This window comes from Crotalus tigris, unplaced genomic scaffold (genome assembly GCF_016545835.1).
Source record: "Crotalus tigris isolate CLP2741 ecotype Arizona unplaced genomic scaffold, ASM1654583v1 scf7180000019021.11574027:1482141, whole genome shotgun sequence".
Classification (NCBI taxonomy): Eukaryota; Metazoa; Chordata; class Lepidosauria; order Squamata; family Viperidae; genus Crotalus; species Crotalus tigris.
This window is the reverse complement of record NW_024097333.1, coordinates 1,312,826-1,331,493: the sequence shown is the minus strand read 5'-3', so window position 1 is coordinate 1,331,493 and position 18,668 is coordinate 1,312,826. Positions and strand designations below refer to the sequence as shown.

At 46.1% G+C, this 18,668-nt stretch overlaps 1 protein-coding gene across 2 annotated transcripts in view; it reads right to left on the bottom strand.

The window, feature by feature from the left end:
- NECTIN4 (nectin cell adhesion molecule 4) overlaps window positions 1-14,727 on the bottom strand; it is an 87,374-nt gene extending 72,647 nt beyond the window's left edge. For both annotated transcript variants that reach the window (XM_039358458.1, XM_039358459.1), the window contains exon 1: window positions 14,334-14,727. In XM_039358458.1, the coding sequence (XP_039214392.1) occupies window positions 14,334-14,373 (40 nt within the window). In that variant the 5' untranslated portion in view covers window positions 14,374-14,727. The remainder of the gene's footprint in view (window positions 1-14,333) is intronic.
- Between the last annotated feature and the right edge of the window lie 3,941 nt (window positions 14,728-18,668).

Genomic DNA, 18,668 nt, shown 5'->3' with positions numbered 1-18,668 from the left:
TGGCTTTTGAAAGCCAATAGAAGAGACTCTCTTGAATAGAGTCTAATTCTATTGGCTTTCAAACGCCAATAGGAATTGTCCAGGCTGTCTCTGCCCTGCTGAGCCCGCCAAAAGTCCCAGTCTGCAAACGGTGCTGCACCAGTTGAGTAGTCCTCGACTTACGACCGGTTGAGTAGTCCTCGACTTACGACCGGTTGGGGGTCGCGGCATTAAAAAGGTTGAGAACCACTGATCTAAAATCTACTCAAAAGCAAGATAATACTTTTCAATTTCATATTTCTTTTGAATACAATCAACCCATCTTCTCCAAACCATAATGGAGTGAATGGTCCTTCAAGTAGGCGGGTGCTGGCCCATTGGGTAGGCGTGGCCCATTGGGTGGGTGTGGCCCATTGGGTGGGCGTGGCTGCGGTGGTAATAGCAGACTGGGTGGGACTAAAAAGTTCAATCAATCAATTCCAGCTTTGCAAGATCTTTCCCCCCCCCCCCCCCCCGCGAGAAGTTGAAGTTGATTGATTGATTGAACCTCTTTTTTTGCAGACGGCGGCGGAGGCCTAAAGCAAAAAAGGTTTTATAAAACCCAGCTGAAGGCCTAGGACTGGAGCGACGGTGTGCGTGCCCACAGAGAGGGCTCTGAGTGCCGCCTCTGGCACCCGTGCCATAGGTTCACCACCACTGGTTTCTAGAAAACAACTTAAACCTGAACATCGGCAAGACAAAGGAGATGGTGTTAGACTTCCGGGAAAAAAAGAGAGGAACCCGCCCCACTTTACATGGGGGGGGGTCTGTGTGGAGAGAGTTTCCTGCTTTAAATTCCTCAGTGAAGACCTCACTTGGAAAATCAACACAACCCAGATGGGCAGAAAGGCCCCGTAGAGACTCCACTTCCTCAGGGTCTTGCGAAAGAACAAAGTAGAACAACGACTGATGACCTTCTTTTACTGGTCCACTATAGCAGTGTTTCCCAAACTTGACCATTTTAAGGCATGTGGATTTCAACTCCCAGAATTCCACAGCCAGCAATGCTGGCTGTGGAATTCTGGGAGTTGAAGTCCACATGCCTTAAAATGGTCAAGTTTGGGAAACACTGCACTCTAGAAAGCGTCCTCTCACATTGCATTATGGTATGCTGTCTTGACAGCCCGGGATAGAAAAACATTACAGAGGGTGGTGAGCACAGCACAAAACATCGTGGGCTGTTCCCTGACACCACTAGATGACATCGCTAGGGCCCGCTGCCTCCGAAGAGTGAGGAAAATCCTCGGGGACGACTCACACCCTGGTCAGCACCTCTTTACTCTCCTACCATCGGCCAGGAGAGATGGAAGCATAGCCAGCTGCACCAACAGGCTGAAGAACAGCTTCTACCCATGGGCTGTCAGACTCCTGAATGGGAAATAACTCCATGTATGATAGACTTTCTATAAGGTGCTGTAGGGCTTCATAGAACCGGTCAATTTCATCCTCTTCAGCACCAGTGGTTGGGGCATAGATTTGGACTATTGTGATATTGAATGGTTTGCCTTGGATTCGAATTGAGATCATTCTGTCATTTTGGGGATTGTATCCCAGTATTGCTTTTCCTATTCTTTTATTGACTATGAAGGCTACTCCATTTCTTCTGAGGGATTCTTGCCCACAGTAGTATACCTGATGGTCATCTGAGTTAAATTCACCCATTCCTGTCCATTTTAGTTCGCTGATTCCTAAGATGTCGATGTTCAGTCTTGTCATCTCTTTTTTGACTACGTCTAGCTTGCCTTGATTCATGGATCTTACATTCCAGGTTCCTATGGAGAAAAAATCTTTACAGCATTGGACCTGGAGGAACGTTGTCCATGGGGTTGCGACGGGTCGGACACGACTTCGCAATTAACAACAACAACATGATAGACTTGTGGGGCCGGCACGTCGTGCAATAAGTTCACATGGTGTAATAAGATGGTGTGTTGTTGTCACTGTGCATTGTGTTGGGGGATGCACGAAAGGGGGCTTAGCCAATGTCATTGTACACACGTTGCACTTTGACAATAAAGGTTGCTTTCATTTGATCCATCCGTTATTCCTTGTCTGGCCTTCAGGTGCTTTGGAAATAGGCTGACCCCGTCCTCTCTGTGGTAGCCCCTCAGATATTGGATCGTTGCTATCCTGTCTCCCCTGGTCCTGCTCTTCACTAGACTAGTCATGCCCAGTTCCTGCAACCATTCTTGATAAGGTAGGCTGGTTCCTCAGAATAAATTTCTCATTTCCCTAAATTCAGCCAAGCTTGAAACCAGGAGAGCACAAAGCCAGCTGGGTGACCTTGGACTAGTTTGTCTATTTATCAAACTTCTTAAAGTGCCCATCTTCTCCATAGAGTTCATCTCTCTCAGACCTGGAAGGAGGCAGGCCACCTCTGAAAAACCTTGCCAGGAAAACTGCAGGGACTTCTTGAGACAGTTTTCTAAGAAATCGGATACATATATGTGTTTTTGTTCCTTTTTAATGCACATTTTTAAAAATGTTTTGTTTATTGGGAAAGAAAGAAAGAAAGAAAGAAAGAAAGAAAGAAAGAAAGAAAGAAAGAAAGAAAGAAAGAAAGAAAGAAAGAAAGAGAAAGAAGAAAAAGAAAGAAGATAAATCGTAGCTGGCTGGCTGACTGACGGACTGGATAGATAGATAGACTAAAAGATGAACTGACTCAAGGAATCCTATTCTAACTGCAAATCTGAAATTATTCACATGATCCCTGAATTAAAATGAGGTTATGAATCACTACACCCTTCAGAACTCAGGAACTCAGTACTACAAGACAGAGGAAAAAAACTGTTGGTGGAAGACAAATCCTTAAAGCCGGGTATGTCAACTACTCAGCTACTTGAAGGTGGGTGGACTTCAACTCTTGCTATCTAGGGAATTCTGGGAATTTGAAATCCACCCATTTTCAAGGAGCTGAAGTTGAAAAACCCAGCTCTAAAGTATGCCTAGGCATGATTTATTTTACTGATTTGAGTTAAAAGATTTATATGGCTGCCTGCCTTAAACAGCTCTGGGCAGTTCAGAGCAAGCGTAAAACTGGTAACTATAAAACTGTCATAAATCCATGAATAGAGCTCAGTGTAAATACTGTGATAGCTCAAGGTAAATACTGCAACTTAATACTAGGACTTAACTCAGTGTCAATATTACTTTAGCACAGCTGGCTTCTCCAAATGGGTGAGATTTTCACTCTTCTAATCCCCACTGAGAGTGATTCTTCATGGGATGGTGGGAATGGAGTCCACCTGGCCCATCTAGTTGGCCTTCCCAAGTCTCAGCTACTGAGATCCAGCAACGGGAATTCTGGAAAGGAAGAATCTCTGTCTCTATGATAGATTTTCTCAGCCTTAGGAACTTTAAGAGGTATGGACTTCAACTCCCAGAATTCCCCAGCCAGCCATTCTGACTGAAGAAGTACCGCTATATAAATACTTACTAAGGCCACATCTGGAATCCTGCATCCAGTTTTGGTCACCACATTACAAAAAAGATGTTGAGACTTTGGAAAAAGTGCAAAGAAGAGCAACTCAGATGATTCGGGGACTGGAGGCTAAAACATATGAACAGTTACAGGAACTGGGTATATGTCTAGTTCACAAGTCGGCAACCTGCGGCTCCAGAGCCGCATGCGACTCTTTGAGCCTTCCCTGTGGCTCCCTCCCAGCTTCCTCTGCCATTTGCAGAGAGACAGAGAGAGGCACTTGCGCTTCCCTGCCCCCCCCTCTCTATGTGTGTGTGTTTGTGTGTGTGTGTGTGTGTGTAAAAGAGAGTAGACTCACAGTGTTCTCCAACAAGCTGAAAAGCTTTTTGGGCAGGGCTCCTCCCTTTGCTGCGTCTCTGCAGGAAGCAGGAAGCAGGAAGGGCAGGAGCCAGCCCAGCTATGCTGACTCAGGAATTCTGGGAGTTGAAGTCCATAAGTCATAAAAGAGCCGAGGTTGTCTACCTCTGAGCTTGTTGGAGAACAGTTTGACGCCAGCTTGCCAGGTGAGTAGAAGATCGGAGAGATGGAGAGAGGAGGGGAGAGAAAGAGAGAGAAAGAGAGAGGGAGAGGGAGGGAGGGAGAGAGAGAGAGAGGAAAGAGAGAGAGAGTGGGGGAAGAGGACTAGCAGACCAAGGGCAGAAAGAGAGAGAGGGAGGGAGGGAGAGAGAGACAGAGAGTGAGAGATCCTTTTGATATCTAAAATGAAGATAACACTGCATATATCCTTTTTTACCTTTAATATGTATGTATGTATGTATGTATGTATGTCCAGATTTCTTTTTTCTTGACAAGGGGGGCTGCAAGGCAAAAGAGATTGTAAAAAAGGATATATGCAGTGTTATCTTCATTATAGATATCAAAAGGGTTTTGCGGCTCCCAGTGTTTTGTTTTCTGTGGGAAACGGGTCCCGTTTTGGGTTGCCTACCCCTGGTCTAATTTAATTAAAAAAGGACTAGGAGCGACATGATAGCTGTCTTCCAATATTTGAGGGGCTGCCACTCAGAAGGGGGGGGGTCAACCTATTCTCCAAGCCATCTGAAGGCAAGGCAAGAAACAAGGAATGAAAACTAATCAAGGAGACTTGCCATGTGACGAATTGGGGAGTCCACACGTCTTAAAGTTGCCCGGTTTGGAGATCCCTGCTTTAAATCACGAGAACCAGAAATAGCTTGATGAATTCAGAGCTGTTAGGAGATCAGCAATAATTAAAATAAGCATTCCTAAATGCAAAAAAAAAAAAAAAATTAAAAAAATCCTGGATTTGTGCACAGAAAACCAGTAGCACCAGATTAGGAAACCTGTCTCAGCAGCTGGTTTTGCTCACCAGAAGGCAGCGTGCAAAGCGGTGGGGCGTGAGGCCTGTTTTATACCTGACCTTCCGGTCTGAGGAGTGTTGCCACACACACACACACACACACACACACACACACACAAAACCCGCCAGCTGACTGTTGCACACTGCCATGGCCTATCCTTAGACCAATCTTAGCAATCTCAGGCTGGGCTAGGAAAACTCTCAAGGGGAGAAGCCGAGAATGAAATTGGCTAGTTTCAGTTTCTCATTTTTTGGGAAATATGTCAACTTTGGGTGTGTGCAACTTTAGGGTTTTTTTTTTTTAAAGTTTGCCTTAATATTTTAATAAACGTTCATTGCCTACATCTCCAAACGCCTGCATTCATCTTCGTACCTTTCCAGTTGCAAAAATGAAAGAAGTCCTTGACTTACAATCATTTGTTTAGCAGCCATTTGAAGTTATGACAACACTGAAAAAAAGTGATGGACGGCATAAACCTCAGCCCAAACTACCCTTAACTATGGCTTGTCTGTCCCAGATCCAGCAAGGTTTATTTCCTTGTGGAGTACGTAAGATCCTCACAGATGCTCCTTGACTTACAGTGATTTGTTTAGTGACCATTCAAAATTACAACAGCATTGGAAAAAGTGACTGACAATCGGTCTCACACCTACCACTGTCACAGTATCCACATGATTACATTGTTAAAATTTGGGCTACTGGCAGGTACTTACAACGGTTGCAACATCCCAGGTGTGTGTATGTGTGTTTGTGTATGTGTCATGTGATCACCCTTTGCGACCTTCCCAGCTGGATTCAGACAAGCAAAGTCAATGGAGGAAGCAGGATTCATTTAACAACTCCATGACTCACTTAACAAGTTAGTGATTCGCTTAACAATCGTAGGGGGGAAAAGTCCTAAAATTGGACTTAGCAACAGAAATTCTGGTCCCAAATGTGGTCAAAAGTTGAGGCCTACCTGAAATTGGCAATTTTTTGTTGTTGTTGTTAACAGTCTATTTTGGGGTGACAGTTGGAGAACTGCAAAGTTGTAATGATAAATACCTTTTAGTTTGGGTATTGTGTGAACATTCCAAATTAGGAAGGTCTGCCAAAAGTGCATTGCAAGCCCTCCTTCTATGCAGAATAACAGCGTTGGAAGGGACCTTGGAGATCTTCTAGTCCACCCCTACCCAAGCAGGAGACCTTCTATCATTCTGGATAAATGCCTGTTCACTCTCTTCTTCATGACCTCCACAACCTCTGGAGGCAAGCAGTCCCACTGGTTAATTGATCTGGGACACAGGTTGGCAACCTGCGGCTCCGGAGCCGCGTATGGCTCTTTGAGCCTTCCCCTGCGGCTCCCAGCCTCCTCTGCCATTTGCAGAGAAATAGAGAGAGGCACTTGCGCTTCCCTTCTCTCCCTCTCTCTCTCTCTCTCTCTCTCTCCCTCCCTCCCTCCCTCCCTCCCTCCCCTCTCTCTCTGTGTATGTCTGTGTGTAAAAAAGAATGGACTCACAGTGTTCTCCGATGAGCTGAAAAGCTTACTGGGCGGGGCTCCTCCCTTTGCTGTGTCTCTGCAGGAAATAGGAAGTAGGAAGGGCAGGAGAGAGCTAACTAGCCCAGCTATGCTGACTCAGGAATTCTGGGAGTTGAAGTCCACGAGTCATAAAAGAGCCAAGGTTGCCTACCCCTGAGCTTGTTGGAGAACAACTTGAAGCCAGCTTGCCAGGTGAGCAGAAGATCAGAGTGAAGGAGACAGAGGGGGGGAGAGAGAGGGAGAGAAAGAGAAAGAGAGAGAGAGACCCTTTTGACATCGGTGGGAAACGGCTCCAAGTGGCTCTTTGAGTGTTTTGCGTTGCCTACCCCTGATCTGGGATGATAGATTCACTGAGTGGGAAGGGACCTTGGAGGTCTTCTAGTCCAACCCCTTTTTCAAGCAGGAAACTCTACCATGCCAGACAAATAGCTGTTCAGTCTCTTCTTGAAAACCTCCAGGTTTTCATCCACATCTAATCCCAAGGCATTCCAAAGAATTTTCTCTCATTCTAATGAGGTGTATTTCAGAATCCAGAATAGCTTCGGTCCCTCCAAAATTACACAGATTATCTGGCTTCCTCTCCCCAGTCAGGGTCAACTGGACAAGCTATCCAAGCAGGGAAGTTGAGGGTCAAGTGGCTGCTTGATTCCGCTCTCAAGAGAAAGCCAAGACTGCACTTGCACCGCACTCCAGTTTTGGCTCCGGATAGTTTTCCCAGTACAGATAGTCCTCGATTTACGACCACTTTTTTTAGTGACTGGTTGAAGTTACAAGGCCCCTGAAAAAAAGTGACTTATGACTGTTTCTCACACCCACGACCCACGTTGCAGCATCCCCATGTTCAAAATTGACAACCAGCCTATATTTAAGATGGTCGCAGTGTCCTGGCATCATGTGATCCCCTTTTGCAAACTCCTGACAAGCAAAGTCAGTGGGGGAAGCGTGTTTACTAACTTCACAATTGCAATGATTCACTTAACAACAGCGGCAAGAAAGGCCGTAAAATGGGGCAAAACACAGCAACCGTCTTGCTTATTGTGGTCATACGTTGAGGACCAGCTGTGAACTGCAAGTACCCCGGTTCATGCCGCATCTCGCTGCACAAACATTTTACCGACTTGGACTTTGAGGAACAGCCAGGCCACACCCAAGGGAAGAGGTGGGGCCGGGAGATGAAGCAAGGAGAAAAATTAAAGCACCTGAATTAGATTAAATGCCATGTAATTAATAGGATTGTTCGTGCATATTAACTTCTCCCATTGAATTACAATTCTGTTATAAGTTGAGGACTGCCTACATACATGCAAAATTTCATGGTGCCTTTGGCTCTTGGGCAGGACCCTGACCTTTGACCTCAGCCGGGAAGCCAATCAGCTGGGTTCACAGGAGGTGAAACAAGAGCTGAATTTTCAACATCCCAAAATACGTATTTTTCAACATTTTATATATATATATATACACATACATACGTCTTTATGTATGTTTACGTGTGTATGTATGTCTAAATATATATATATATCTATCATCTGTCTATCATCTATCTATTATCTCTCTATCTAAAATATCTATCATCTATCTATCATCTATCTATTTATCATCTATCTATCTATAATCTATCTATCTATCTATCTCCTTTATCATCTATCTATCTATCTATCATCTATCTATCTATCTCCTTTATTTATCTATCTCCTCTATCTATCTATCTATCTATCATCTATCTATCTATCTATCTATCTATCTATCTATCTATCTATCTATCTATCTATCTATCTATCTATCTCCGTTATCTATCTATCTCCTCTATCTATCTATCTATCTATCTATCTATCTATCTATCTATCTATCTATCTATCATCTATCTGTCTGTCTGTCTGTCTGTCTGTCTGTCTATCTATCTATCTATCTATCTATCTATCTATCTATCTATCTATCTATCTATATCTCTGTATCTCTGTATCTCTCTCTATATATCTGTCTATATACCTATATGTATGTATATGTGTTTGTGTATGTGTATGTGTGTGTGTTGAAAAATATGTTGAAAAGTAAGCTCTGCTTTACATCCTGGGTGTGTGTTTATATGTGTGTATGTATGTATGTGTCTACGTGTATGTATATGTGTGTCTATGTATACATAAACACAATCCAGGAAATGCCTTTGTTTCAGCATTCGGGGCTGGGGTCTCTAAGGGGTCTGGTCAAAAGGTCGAAATGAAGGCAGTCTGATCAAAGGAAGAGCTTTGATGACACTTGAGGCTGCTATCTTAAAATTCTGCCCCCCACAAACCCCCCTGATTTGGGGCCAAACTGGCGTTCTCCGCCATGCTCCAGGCATCCGCCCACAGGCAGCAATTAATCACAGAATATAATATTGTGGGGATTTGGAGACAGCTGTGCAAAAAGGGCAATGGCCACCATTACTCCCTGGAAACAGAGAGGCAGAACCCATAAATCCCCCAGCCGTTCCTCTTTCTGAAAATATATCGATTTGGGCCCCATCTCTTCAAGGGAGGCGGTCGGGAAGCAACTGTCGCACCTGGGGTCAGGTGATCCCAATTTGGGAGCTTGGCAACCAGCACATATTTACAAGAGTTGCAGCGTCCTGGGACCATCTGATCGCCATTCGCAACCTTCCCTGCTGGCTTCTGACAAAGTCCGTGGGGAAAACTGGATTCACTTAATGACCGTGGCAAAAAGGCTCATAAAATTGGATGCAGCTCACTTAACCACATAGCTTATCAACAGACGTTTGAGTCCCAGTTGGGCTCATAAATTGAGGACTACCTGCAAATGCCTCCACAACCCGTTGTCTGGGCTTCCCCCATACTGCTAGTCCTCAACTTATGACCACAGCTGAGCCCAATATTTCTGTTGCTAAGTGAGACATTGGTTAAGTGAGTTTTGCCCCATTTTATGTTGCCTCAGTTGTTAAGTGAATCCCTGCAGCTTTTAAGTTAGTCACACGGTTGTTAAACGAATGTGTCTTTCCCACTGACTTTGCTTGGCAGAAGGTCACAAAAGCGGATCACAAGATCCCGGGACGCTGCGACCGTCGTAAATACGAGTCAGCTGCCAAGCGTCTGAGTTTTGATCACGTGACCGTGGGGGAATGCTGCAACGGCTGTGTGACAAACTGTGTGACAAACTGTGTGAAAAAAGTCCCCTTTTTTTCAGTGCCATTGTCATTTTAAATGGTCACTAAATCGACGGTTGTAATTTGAGGACTTTACACTGAATCGTGAATGAATCGAATGGTCAGGTCTGCGCAAAGCGGCACACTCTGAACCAGAGAAGGAGAGAGGGAAAGAATCCCTCTCCCCATATGCAGACTGAAGGTTGTGTGAATTTAGAATTTTAGAACTCGGAATTTAGAATAACAGAGTCGGAAGGGACTCTAGCCCAGTGGTTCTTAACCTGGGCGATATTGCCCCCCAGGGGACGATTTCATTTTTCAGGGGGGCGATGGAAGAAAAAGGGGCGACGTAGGGGCAACAGAACGAAAAGGGGGCGATATGGGGGCGATGGAGCGAGAAGTTTTGGGGACACTTTTGAGACTTTTTCGTACAGTGAATCGCTGTATATCTGTCGTACAAAAACATCAGATTGCTCGCTATTAGTGGATTGAATTGTGTTTTCAAATGTTCCTCCAGCTAGCTTCAGGACAGAACGCCGTACATATGTGAATACGCATCGCTTATCTTCATGCGCGTTGTGCAGCAGCCTCTACCCTTTTTATATTTCTTTTTGCGTCTTAAATTTCACTTGTAATTCAATCATTAAATATTACTGTTTTTCTTTTCGGGCATTTCACTTTCTTGCAATTGAATTTTGTTTTCAAAGTGGTCATTACATTTAAGTGTCTTGAATAAATAAGATAATAATGAAATATATGTATCACAAAGTTTGGGAATAAAGTGACGGGTGGCACCAAAATTTTTCACACAGTTGAGATAAGGGAAAAAGACTGGAAATAAATTATTTGCATCGATATGTCCTGATGACAATTTTAAAGAAAACAAAACAAGTGTTTGCATAAATTGAAGAATTATTTCCTATGTTGTGATTGAGAGGTTGTGTTGGGGGAGAGGGGGGGGGCGATGACAACTTCCTCATTGACTCAAGGGGGCGATTCGTTCAAAAAGGTTAAGAACCACTGAGATAGCCCAGTGCAGGGCTCACAGCTATTTCTCTCCACACACCCAGGACTGTACATCCTGCAAGCTCAGCCATTGACTGCCCCCCCCCACCCCAGCCACTTTCAAGGACATGCAACCACAAAGCCGACTTGGCCACTGGGTGTGTGCGTGCGTGTGGTCAACAAGGAAATGGCAAGTAGGTCTGTGTGTTTCCATGTATGCGCAAATAACACTGGTTTTGGCCACAACTTGGCATTTCCTGTTACAATTTCCAATTAAAGCAGTATTCCGCCTTCTCACCTATCCCCAGTTTTCTCCCTTCCCCCCCCCTTTTTTTTCCTTCCTTCCAAAACAGGGCTGGCTGGGGAATTCTGGGAGTTGAAGTCCACGCATCTTAAAAGGGGCTAAGGTTGAAAAACAGAGCATTGAGTAAACCAGGGCTCTCCAAAAGTGGCCAATTCAAGACTTGTGGACTTGAAGTAGCCAAGTTTGGAAAGCCTGACTTTAGAGCAGTGGTTCTCAACCTGTGGGTCGGGACCCCATTTGGGGTCGAACGACCATTTCACGGGGGTCGCCAAACAAGGCTGTCCGCCATTTTTTTTCCCCTTTTCTTTGGCCACGCCCCTGGCACCCGGTGATGTATAAGTGGTTGGGGTTCACCACAACATGGGGATCTGTATTATGGGGTTGCGGCATTAGAAAGGTTGAGAACCACTGCTTTAGAGTGAAAATCATTCTTCGGAGGATGCCAACTCCGCTCTTGGCAACGTCAGTCCCTTTGCTCATCCGCAATCTGGACAGGGGCTGTCCGGCCTTTGCTTGCAATGCAGGCAAGTCCTTGGCGTGGAACCGTAACTGGGACTGGAATTTCTATAGCTAAGCAAAGCAAGTGTTAAGTGAATAGTGCCCCCCCCCGACTTTGCTTGTGGGACTTTTTGCTAAAAAGGAAGACAAAACTGAGCAGACAATTTATGGAGGTGAGAATTAAAAAGGATTGAAGATAGTTAGGATTAAAATTAAGATGACAATTATGCCATGGACGGAAGTCAAAATTCCCTTCTCTCCTTCTTTTGTTTTCTTTCCTTCTCTTCCCCTTCCCCGCCCTCCTTCCCTCCCTCCCTCCCTTTTTTCTTCCTTCCTACCTTCCTTTCTTCCTCCATCCCTCCCCCTCCCTTCCACTTCCCTTCCCTTTCCTCCCCTTCCTTCTGTCTTTTGTTTTCTTTCCATTTTCTCTTCTCTTTCTCCTCTCTTTCGTTCCTTCCTTCCTTTTTTGTTTTCTTTCCTTCTCTTCCCCTTCCCCACCTTCCTTCACTTCCTCCCTCCCTTTTTCCTTCCTTCCTCCCTTCCTTTCTTCCTTTTTTGTTTTCTTTCCTTCTCTTCCCCTTCCCCGCCCTCCCTCCCTCCCTCCCTTTTTCTTCCTTCCTACCTTCCTTTCTTCCTCCATCCCTCCCCCCTCCCTTCCACTTCCCTTCCCTTCCCCTTTTTTCCTTCCATTTTTTGTTTTCTTTCCATTTTCTCTTTTCTTCCTTCCTTCCTTCCTTCCTTCCTTCCTTCCTTCCTTCCTTCCTTCTTTCCTCCTTCCATTCCCTTTTTTTTTCTTTCCTAACTTTTCCCTTTTTCTTTGCCTTTGTCATACTGTTATCCCATTCCCAAATCCCAATAACTACAAAGCAGGGGCTCCAAGGGTGGGGGTCAACATGACATCGTTCAATTGCACCCCAGATTTTGACCTCTCGCACCAGGCTCTGCAGCCACCCCCATCTCAGGGTCTTTTAAGGAGGGAAAGGATTGCTGGGGGGGGGGTGTCCTTGTCCAAGCCAGGGGTGTGTGGCCATCTGCTGACTACCCCTGGCCATGCTCTGCAGGCCTGCCTCCTTTCCCAGGCTGGCAAGGTGACTCAGAGGGTGCCAGGGCCTCACAGGCACCCGGCAAGAACGCTGAGTCAGCAGCGATGCAGAAAACCTGCCGAGTTACTGCAGCGGGCAGGAGAGAGACCGCACAGCCCAACAGGTACTCTGCCGAGAAGCCATACAACCTCAGCTATCATTGCACCCTTATTCGTGGTTATCACTCCAAACCGGTTTTTCGGGATAAGCCTCCCCTGCAGGCTGATTCATCAGTACACTGGGCTCAGCCAGGCTCGGTGGGCTATGCAAACACAACAGCAACCCCATTGGGGGGGGGTGGCTACTTTGTTTTTTGGGGAGGTGAGGGTCCCTCATTTGCTGGGGAGTGGGAAAGATCTGGAGCCAACCGTCCCTGGCGGAGCATTTCCTGATGGGGCAACAGCCTGATGGGGAAACATCACGGAGATAGCTCCCTCCAGCTGTCTGAGGCAGTGGGGAACTCTGCACATGGGTAGGAACATTCTTTGCTGGCTGGAAATGATGGCAAGTCATCGCTGTCTTAATAACATCAAGGATTTACATCAATTGCTTGGGATCAAGCAGAATTTCTCAACCTCTGGCACTTGAAGACTGGTGGATTTCGACTCCCAGAATTCTCCAGCCAGCTCTGCTGGTTGAGGAATTCTGGGAGTTGAAGTCCAGCCATCTTCAAGTGCCAGAGGTTGAGAAACACTGGGATAAAGACTCCACCACGGTGTGACTGAAGTCCATATTAAGTTCCTGCCAGGTATGTTTGTGGTTGGGGAATTCTGGGAATTGAAATCCACCCATCTCCAAGTACCCCAAGTTGGAAAACCTTGTTCTAAGTTATTCAGCTCTGCTTTTCCCAGCAAAGCCCCCCCCCCACCCCTTCACTTCCCGGTCACTTTCCTGTACAGGCAAGCAACCGATGCAGAAGGCAAAAATAACCGAAACCGAGGATTTTCACCCAAATCTGCCTTTTGCACGAAGACCTGAGACAATAAGAGAGGCAGAAAACCGAGCATCTTTCTCCAAAAAGCGTCAAGTTTTAGGCTCTGTTAGAGCCTCACCCCGATGGGGATTTACGTGGTTTTTTGTTTAAGAAAGCAATTCTCATTTGCCATATTAAAAGATCTTTATTAAGAGATTAAGAAATCCCGGCGTTGTGTTTTTGCTCTTCTTTCAAAGAAAGTTTGGCACTGCCAGCTTGGCAGACCAGCCTTATCCTCGCTCCACCTAACGGATTACTGCCAACTTTTTTTTTTTATTTTTAATTTTCCCTTGTTTGCAAAGCCAAACCTGCTCAGTTTTCCCTGACAATTCATTTATGGGTCAATTAATTTGCGGGTTGCAGGATTTTAACCAATTGCTGCTGCCAGTTCCTGTCTCCGGCCCACAATGCCCGAGAAAGCTATTTCCTCATTGCAATTGAGAAAGCTAAGACGCATCTCAGGCTTGTCCCTTTGGACATTTTTGGAGATTCCTTCCTCTCCAGACTCTCTCTTGCACCTCCTCACCCCTGAAGAGTAAATCTGATCCGTCTCGTCTAAAAAAAACATATGAATTCTATCTCCTACCCTGCAGGAATCAAACTGATCAACCAAACTGATGAAGCACACTCAAGAAGGAGATTGACAATGATGCAACAAACAAGCCAGTCCCAAAAGTTCTGCTCAGAACCGAGTCTCTCCTCCGAATCAGGGGGACTCAGAGATTGTCCCACAGATGCCTCCTTACACACTTTCTCCATTGGTGCAAAAAAAAATCAAGGGAGCAAAGGTGGGGTGGGGTGGGCCTGGCCCCACCCAAAAGTCTCTCCCCCAAGCAAAGCAAAATATTAACAAAACTGTCATTCACCCGTTGGTCAATAAGTCAAAAAAATTTTCCGTGGAGAGGAAAGAGTTAGATGTTGTCTCCGTCCCGAAAGCTGAGCCCATAGTGACCACTTTTGGCATGGGGAAAATCAAGGAAAGGAGAAAACCAGTGACTTACCAGAGATTGGCAACAACAGCAGGAAGATGTTCCACAGCATGGTGTGTGCCCAGGTGTGGTGGTGGTGGTGGTGTTGGGGGTCAGAAAGTGCCTTGCACACTTCCCCGTGTTCCCCCAAAAGCCTTGGCTGCCTTACGAAGCTCTACAATCCGTCCTGTGTCTCCTCCTCGCCAGCAACCCGAACGAAGGAATCAGCCCCGCTTTCCGCCTGTGTGTGCCACACACACACACATATACACACACACTCACACCCGCAGGAGAGAAGCCCAGAGTCCCATCGTGTTGTCACTGACCGGGGGGGCTGTTTCGAGGAGGCTGGGGGCCACAGGGGTCTTCGGTGGGCATCCAAGGGGGGGGTCTCTTCCAGATCCGGCACCAAAGTTGTGTTGGCTCCGCCAAGCCGCTTTTGCTTGTGTTTTGAAACTCTACAACCTGTTCCTCACACATGACCAGAGGGAGGGGAAGCCAGCCAGGGGAAAAAAAAAATATTAACCTGTTTAGCAAGTTTGAACAGGTGTTTCTCAAAAAAAGGGGGGGCGAGGTTTCGTTTATAAAGGGAAAAGACTTTGCAGGGGGTGCCAGGGTGCTTGGCGGGCCATGTCAAGTCATCATAATTCCTTGGCTGGCAGCTCCAAGGCTGGGCGCCAAGATGGGACACTGGGGGGGGGGCTCCCCAAAGACCCCAGGGCCTGAAGATGGGACCTTGGAAGCCTGAAAGGCCGATGTGGGTTGTAGGGGCCACGTGAAGGATGGATTTTTCTCCCAAGGTTCCCACTGCTGTTTTAGATTTCTTTCCTATGCAGGTAGTCCTCCATTTACAACTCTTCATTTGACGACACCAGAAAAATTGACTGGCAAGCAGTCCTCACACTAACAACCATTGCAGCGTCTCCACAGTCCTGTGATCAAAATTCAAGTGCTTGGCAACCGGTGTGTATTTACAATGGTTGTCACATCCCAGAGCTACATGAGCACCGGTTGTGACCTTCCCGTCCAGTTTCCAAGCAACCCCAGTGGGAGAAGTTAGATTCGCTTAATGACTGAGTGATCCACTTAACAATTGCAGCAATTTGCTTAACCACCCTGACAAAAAAGATTGTAAAATCAGGAGTGACTCACTTAACAATTGCCTTGTTTTGCAAGGGAGGTTCAGAGCCCAGTTGTGTCATAGATTGAGGACCACCATTTCTCAAAAGAAACTTGCTTTCCAGCTCCTGGGCCCCGTTCACTCTCTGGAGCCAACCCAGATGTTCCCCCAGCAGTTAAATTGCAGTTGTTTATTGCAATCATGCTGTTCTTTGATTACAAGTAGTCCTCAATGTACAACCACAACTGAGCCGAAATTTCTCTTGCTAAGTGAGGCAATTATTGAGTTTTGCTCCATTTTATGAGCCACAGTGGTTAAGTGAATTACTGCAGTTGTTAAGTGAGTAACATGGTTCTTAAGTGAATCAGGCTTCCCCCATGGACTTTGCTTCCCAGAAGGTCGCAAAAGGGGATCACGTGACCCCGGGACACGGCGACCGTCATAAACATGAGTCAGCTGCAAATTGTTTTATTTTTGATCATGTGACCAGGGGGACATTGCAATGGTGTAAGTCTGACAAACGGTCGTGACTTTTTAAAGTGCTGTTGTAACTTTGAACAGTCACTAAATGAACAGTTGTAAGTCAAGGACTAGTGCAGTTAGAGTGCAGTACTGCAGGCCACTTTAGCTGACTGTGTTCAGCAGGTCAGCGGTTCAAATCTCACCGGCTCAAGGTTGACTCAGCCTTCCATCCTTCCGGGGTAGGTAAAATGAGGACCCAGATTGTTGGGGGCAACGTAAATATATACATACATTGCTTACTGGTGTACACCGCTTAGAGAGTGCTTGCACTTAAAAGCGGTATATAAGTCTCATAAATAAATAAATGAGGACTACCTGTATTTATTTTATGTATTTAGATGCCGCCCGTCTCACTGTCAAGCAACTCTGGGTGGCTTCCTTTGGGTGGAAGGTGTGATCTGCGAAGATGTTTCTTTTTATATATATAAAGTCTTAATCTGCTGTTCTAATGGTTTTATCTGCGTTTTCCTTTTTAATGAATCCCCTTGAGGACTAGCTGCATCAAAAGAGCCCTTGCGATACCAGCCCCTGAACACGGCAGGCCCCACCCAGCTCCAGTGGCCACAGATTTTATCTCTGCTCATCAACTGGGAGGGAAGCTGGGCTGACAGGCACACCTGCTGAAATTCCTTCCCTGACACAAGCATGAAAGACACAGGCGCCCGGCCCGCCTTCGTGCCCGGCCATCCGACCTGCTCGGCAGGAAGCGAAATCTTGCTGACTAGAACGGCTTCTCCAAGGAGGATTTCCAGTTTGCTGCTGTCTGCTCTAAAGCCGCAGGTTTTCAAGAAGAGATTGGACAGCCGTTTGTCTGAAGTGGTATAGAGCAGTGGTTCTCAACCTTTTTAATGCCGCGACCCCCCAACCGGTCGTAAGTCGAGGACTACTCAACTGGTGCAGCACCGTTTGCAGAATGGGACTTTGGGCGGGCTCAGCAGGGCAGAGACAGCCTGGACAATTCCTATTGGCTTTGGAAAGCCAATAGAATTAGACTCTATTCAAGAGAATAGAGTAGCACAGCTAAGGAAAAGGGGAAAAGAAATGGCGGACTGCGTTGTTTGGTGACCCCCAGTGAAATGGTCGTTCGACCCCAAATGGGGTCCCGACCCACAGGTTGAGAACCACTGGATTAGAAGTTGAGAAGTCTATTTCCTGATTAAACTTTACTAATTTTAGTAAAGGGCAAAACCTTCTCAAACTCCCTTTTTTTAAAAAAAAAGCTTTGTGTTGTTGTTTTCATTAAAATAATCTTCTGCCTCTTAATAACATTTCTTGATTACAAACGGGGCTACCCGACTGCTGGTTTGTTTTGTTTTTTTGTTTGTTTGTTTTTTTGCCAAAGTCAGCTACACAACATTTTGATGCCAAAACTTTTTATTTATTTTGCTAAGCACTGTGTTATTATGAATCAGATGGAGCTGAAAAAAATGGCGGACTGTGTTGTTTGGCCACCCCCGTGAAATGGTCGTTCGACCCCAAATAGGGTCCCGACCCACAGGTGGAGAACCACTGATATAGGGTCTCCTGCTTGATCAGGGGGCTGGACTAGAAGACTCCCAAGGTCCCTTCCAGACAAAGATTCTATGATTCTATGAACTTGGGCGGGGGCGGGAGGGTGGACTAGAAGACCTCCAAGATCCCTTCCAGCCCTACGATTCTATGAACTTGGACGGGGGCAGGGTTTATGGACTAGAAGATCTCTAAAGCAGTGGTTCTCAACCTGTGGGTCGGGACCCCATTTGGGGTCGAACAACCATTTCACGGGGGTCACCAAACAACGCAGTCCGCCATTTTTTCCCCCTTTTCCTAAGCTGTGCTCCTCCCTTTTATTCTCTTGGCTTTTGAAAGCCAATAGAATAGACTCTCTTGAATAGAGTCTCATTCTATTGGCTTTCAAAAGCCAATAGGAATTGTCCAGGCTGTCTCTGCCCTGTTGAGCCCGCCAAAAGCCCCAGTCTGCAAATGGTGCTGCACCAGTTGAGTAGTCCTCGACTTACGACCAGTTGAGTAGTCCTCGACTTACGACCAGTTGGGGGTCGCGGCATTAAAAAGGTTGAGAACCACTGCTCTAAAATGTCTTCTGTTCTGTATTCAACTATGTCCAGTTTTTTGGAGACTGTTTGGACATAGCCCTGCAGTTTTCTTGGCAAGGTTTTTCAGGAGTGGCTTGCCATTGCTTCCTTGCTAGGGCTGAGAGAGAGGGACTGGCCCAATGTCACCCAGCTGGCTTCATGTCAAAGGCAGGGCTAGAACTCACTGTCTCCCAGTTATTTGCCTGATGCCTGAACCGTAACACCAAACTGGATCTCTAAAACTTGTGCCGGGGCGTGTCATGTAACCACATCCCCATGAGATTCTAGTTGCAGAAGATTTGGTGGCAGCAAGCAAAGATATTCGAAATATTTTAAGTCTTTGCTGCCCTCTAGCTGTTTAGATTTGTGTCCTGATAAAGCACAATGGCTCCCATTTACACAACCCGCTCTACTGAACCCAAATCACACTGTGGCTTAACTCACTTGCCATCTTGCTTAGCAATGAAATTTCTGGTGCTGGTTGAGGTTGCAATGGGAACTCCACCTACATTGCAAAACAACTAGAGAAGTCTTTATGTCTCTGGAGATTCTCAGTCATCCAGGTCATGCTTGTCCCAAAAGCACTTGTTTTGTTTTCCTTGAAGACATTTCGCTTTTCATCCAAGAAGCTTCTAGCTGAATGGTGGGGAAATG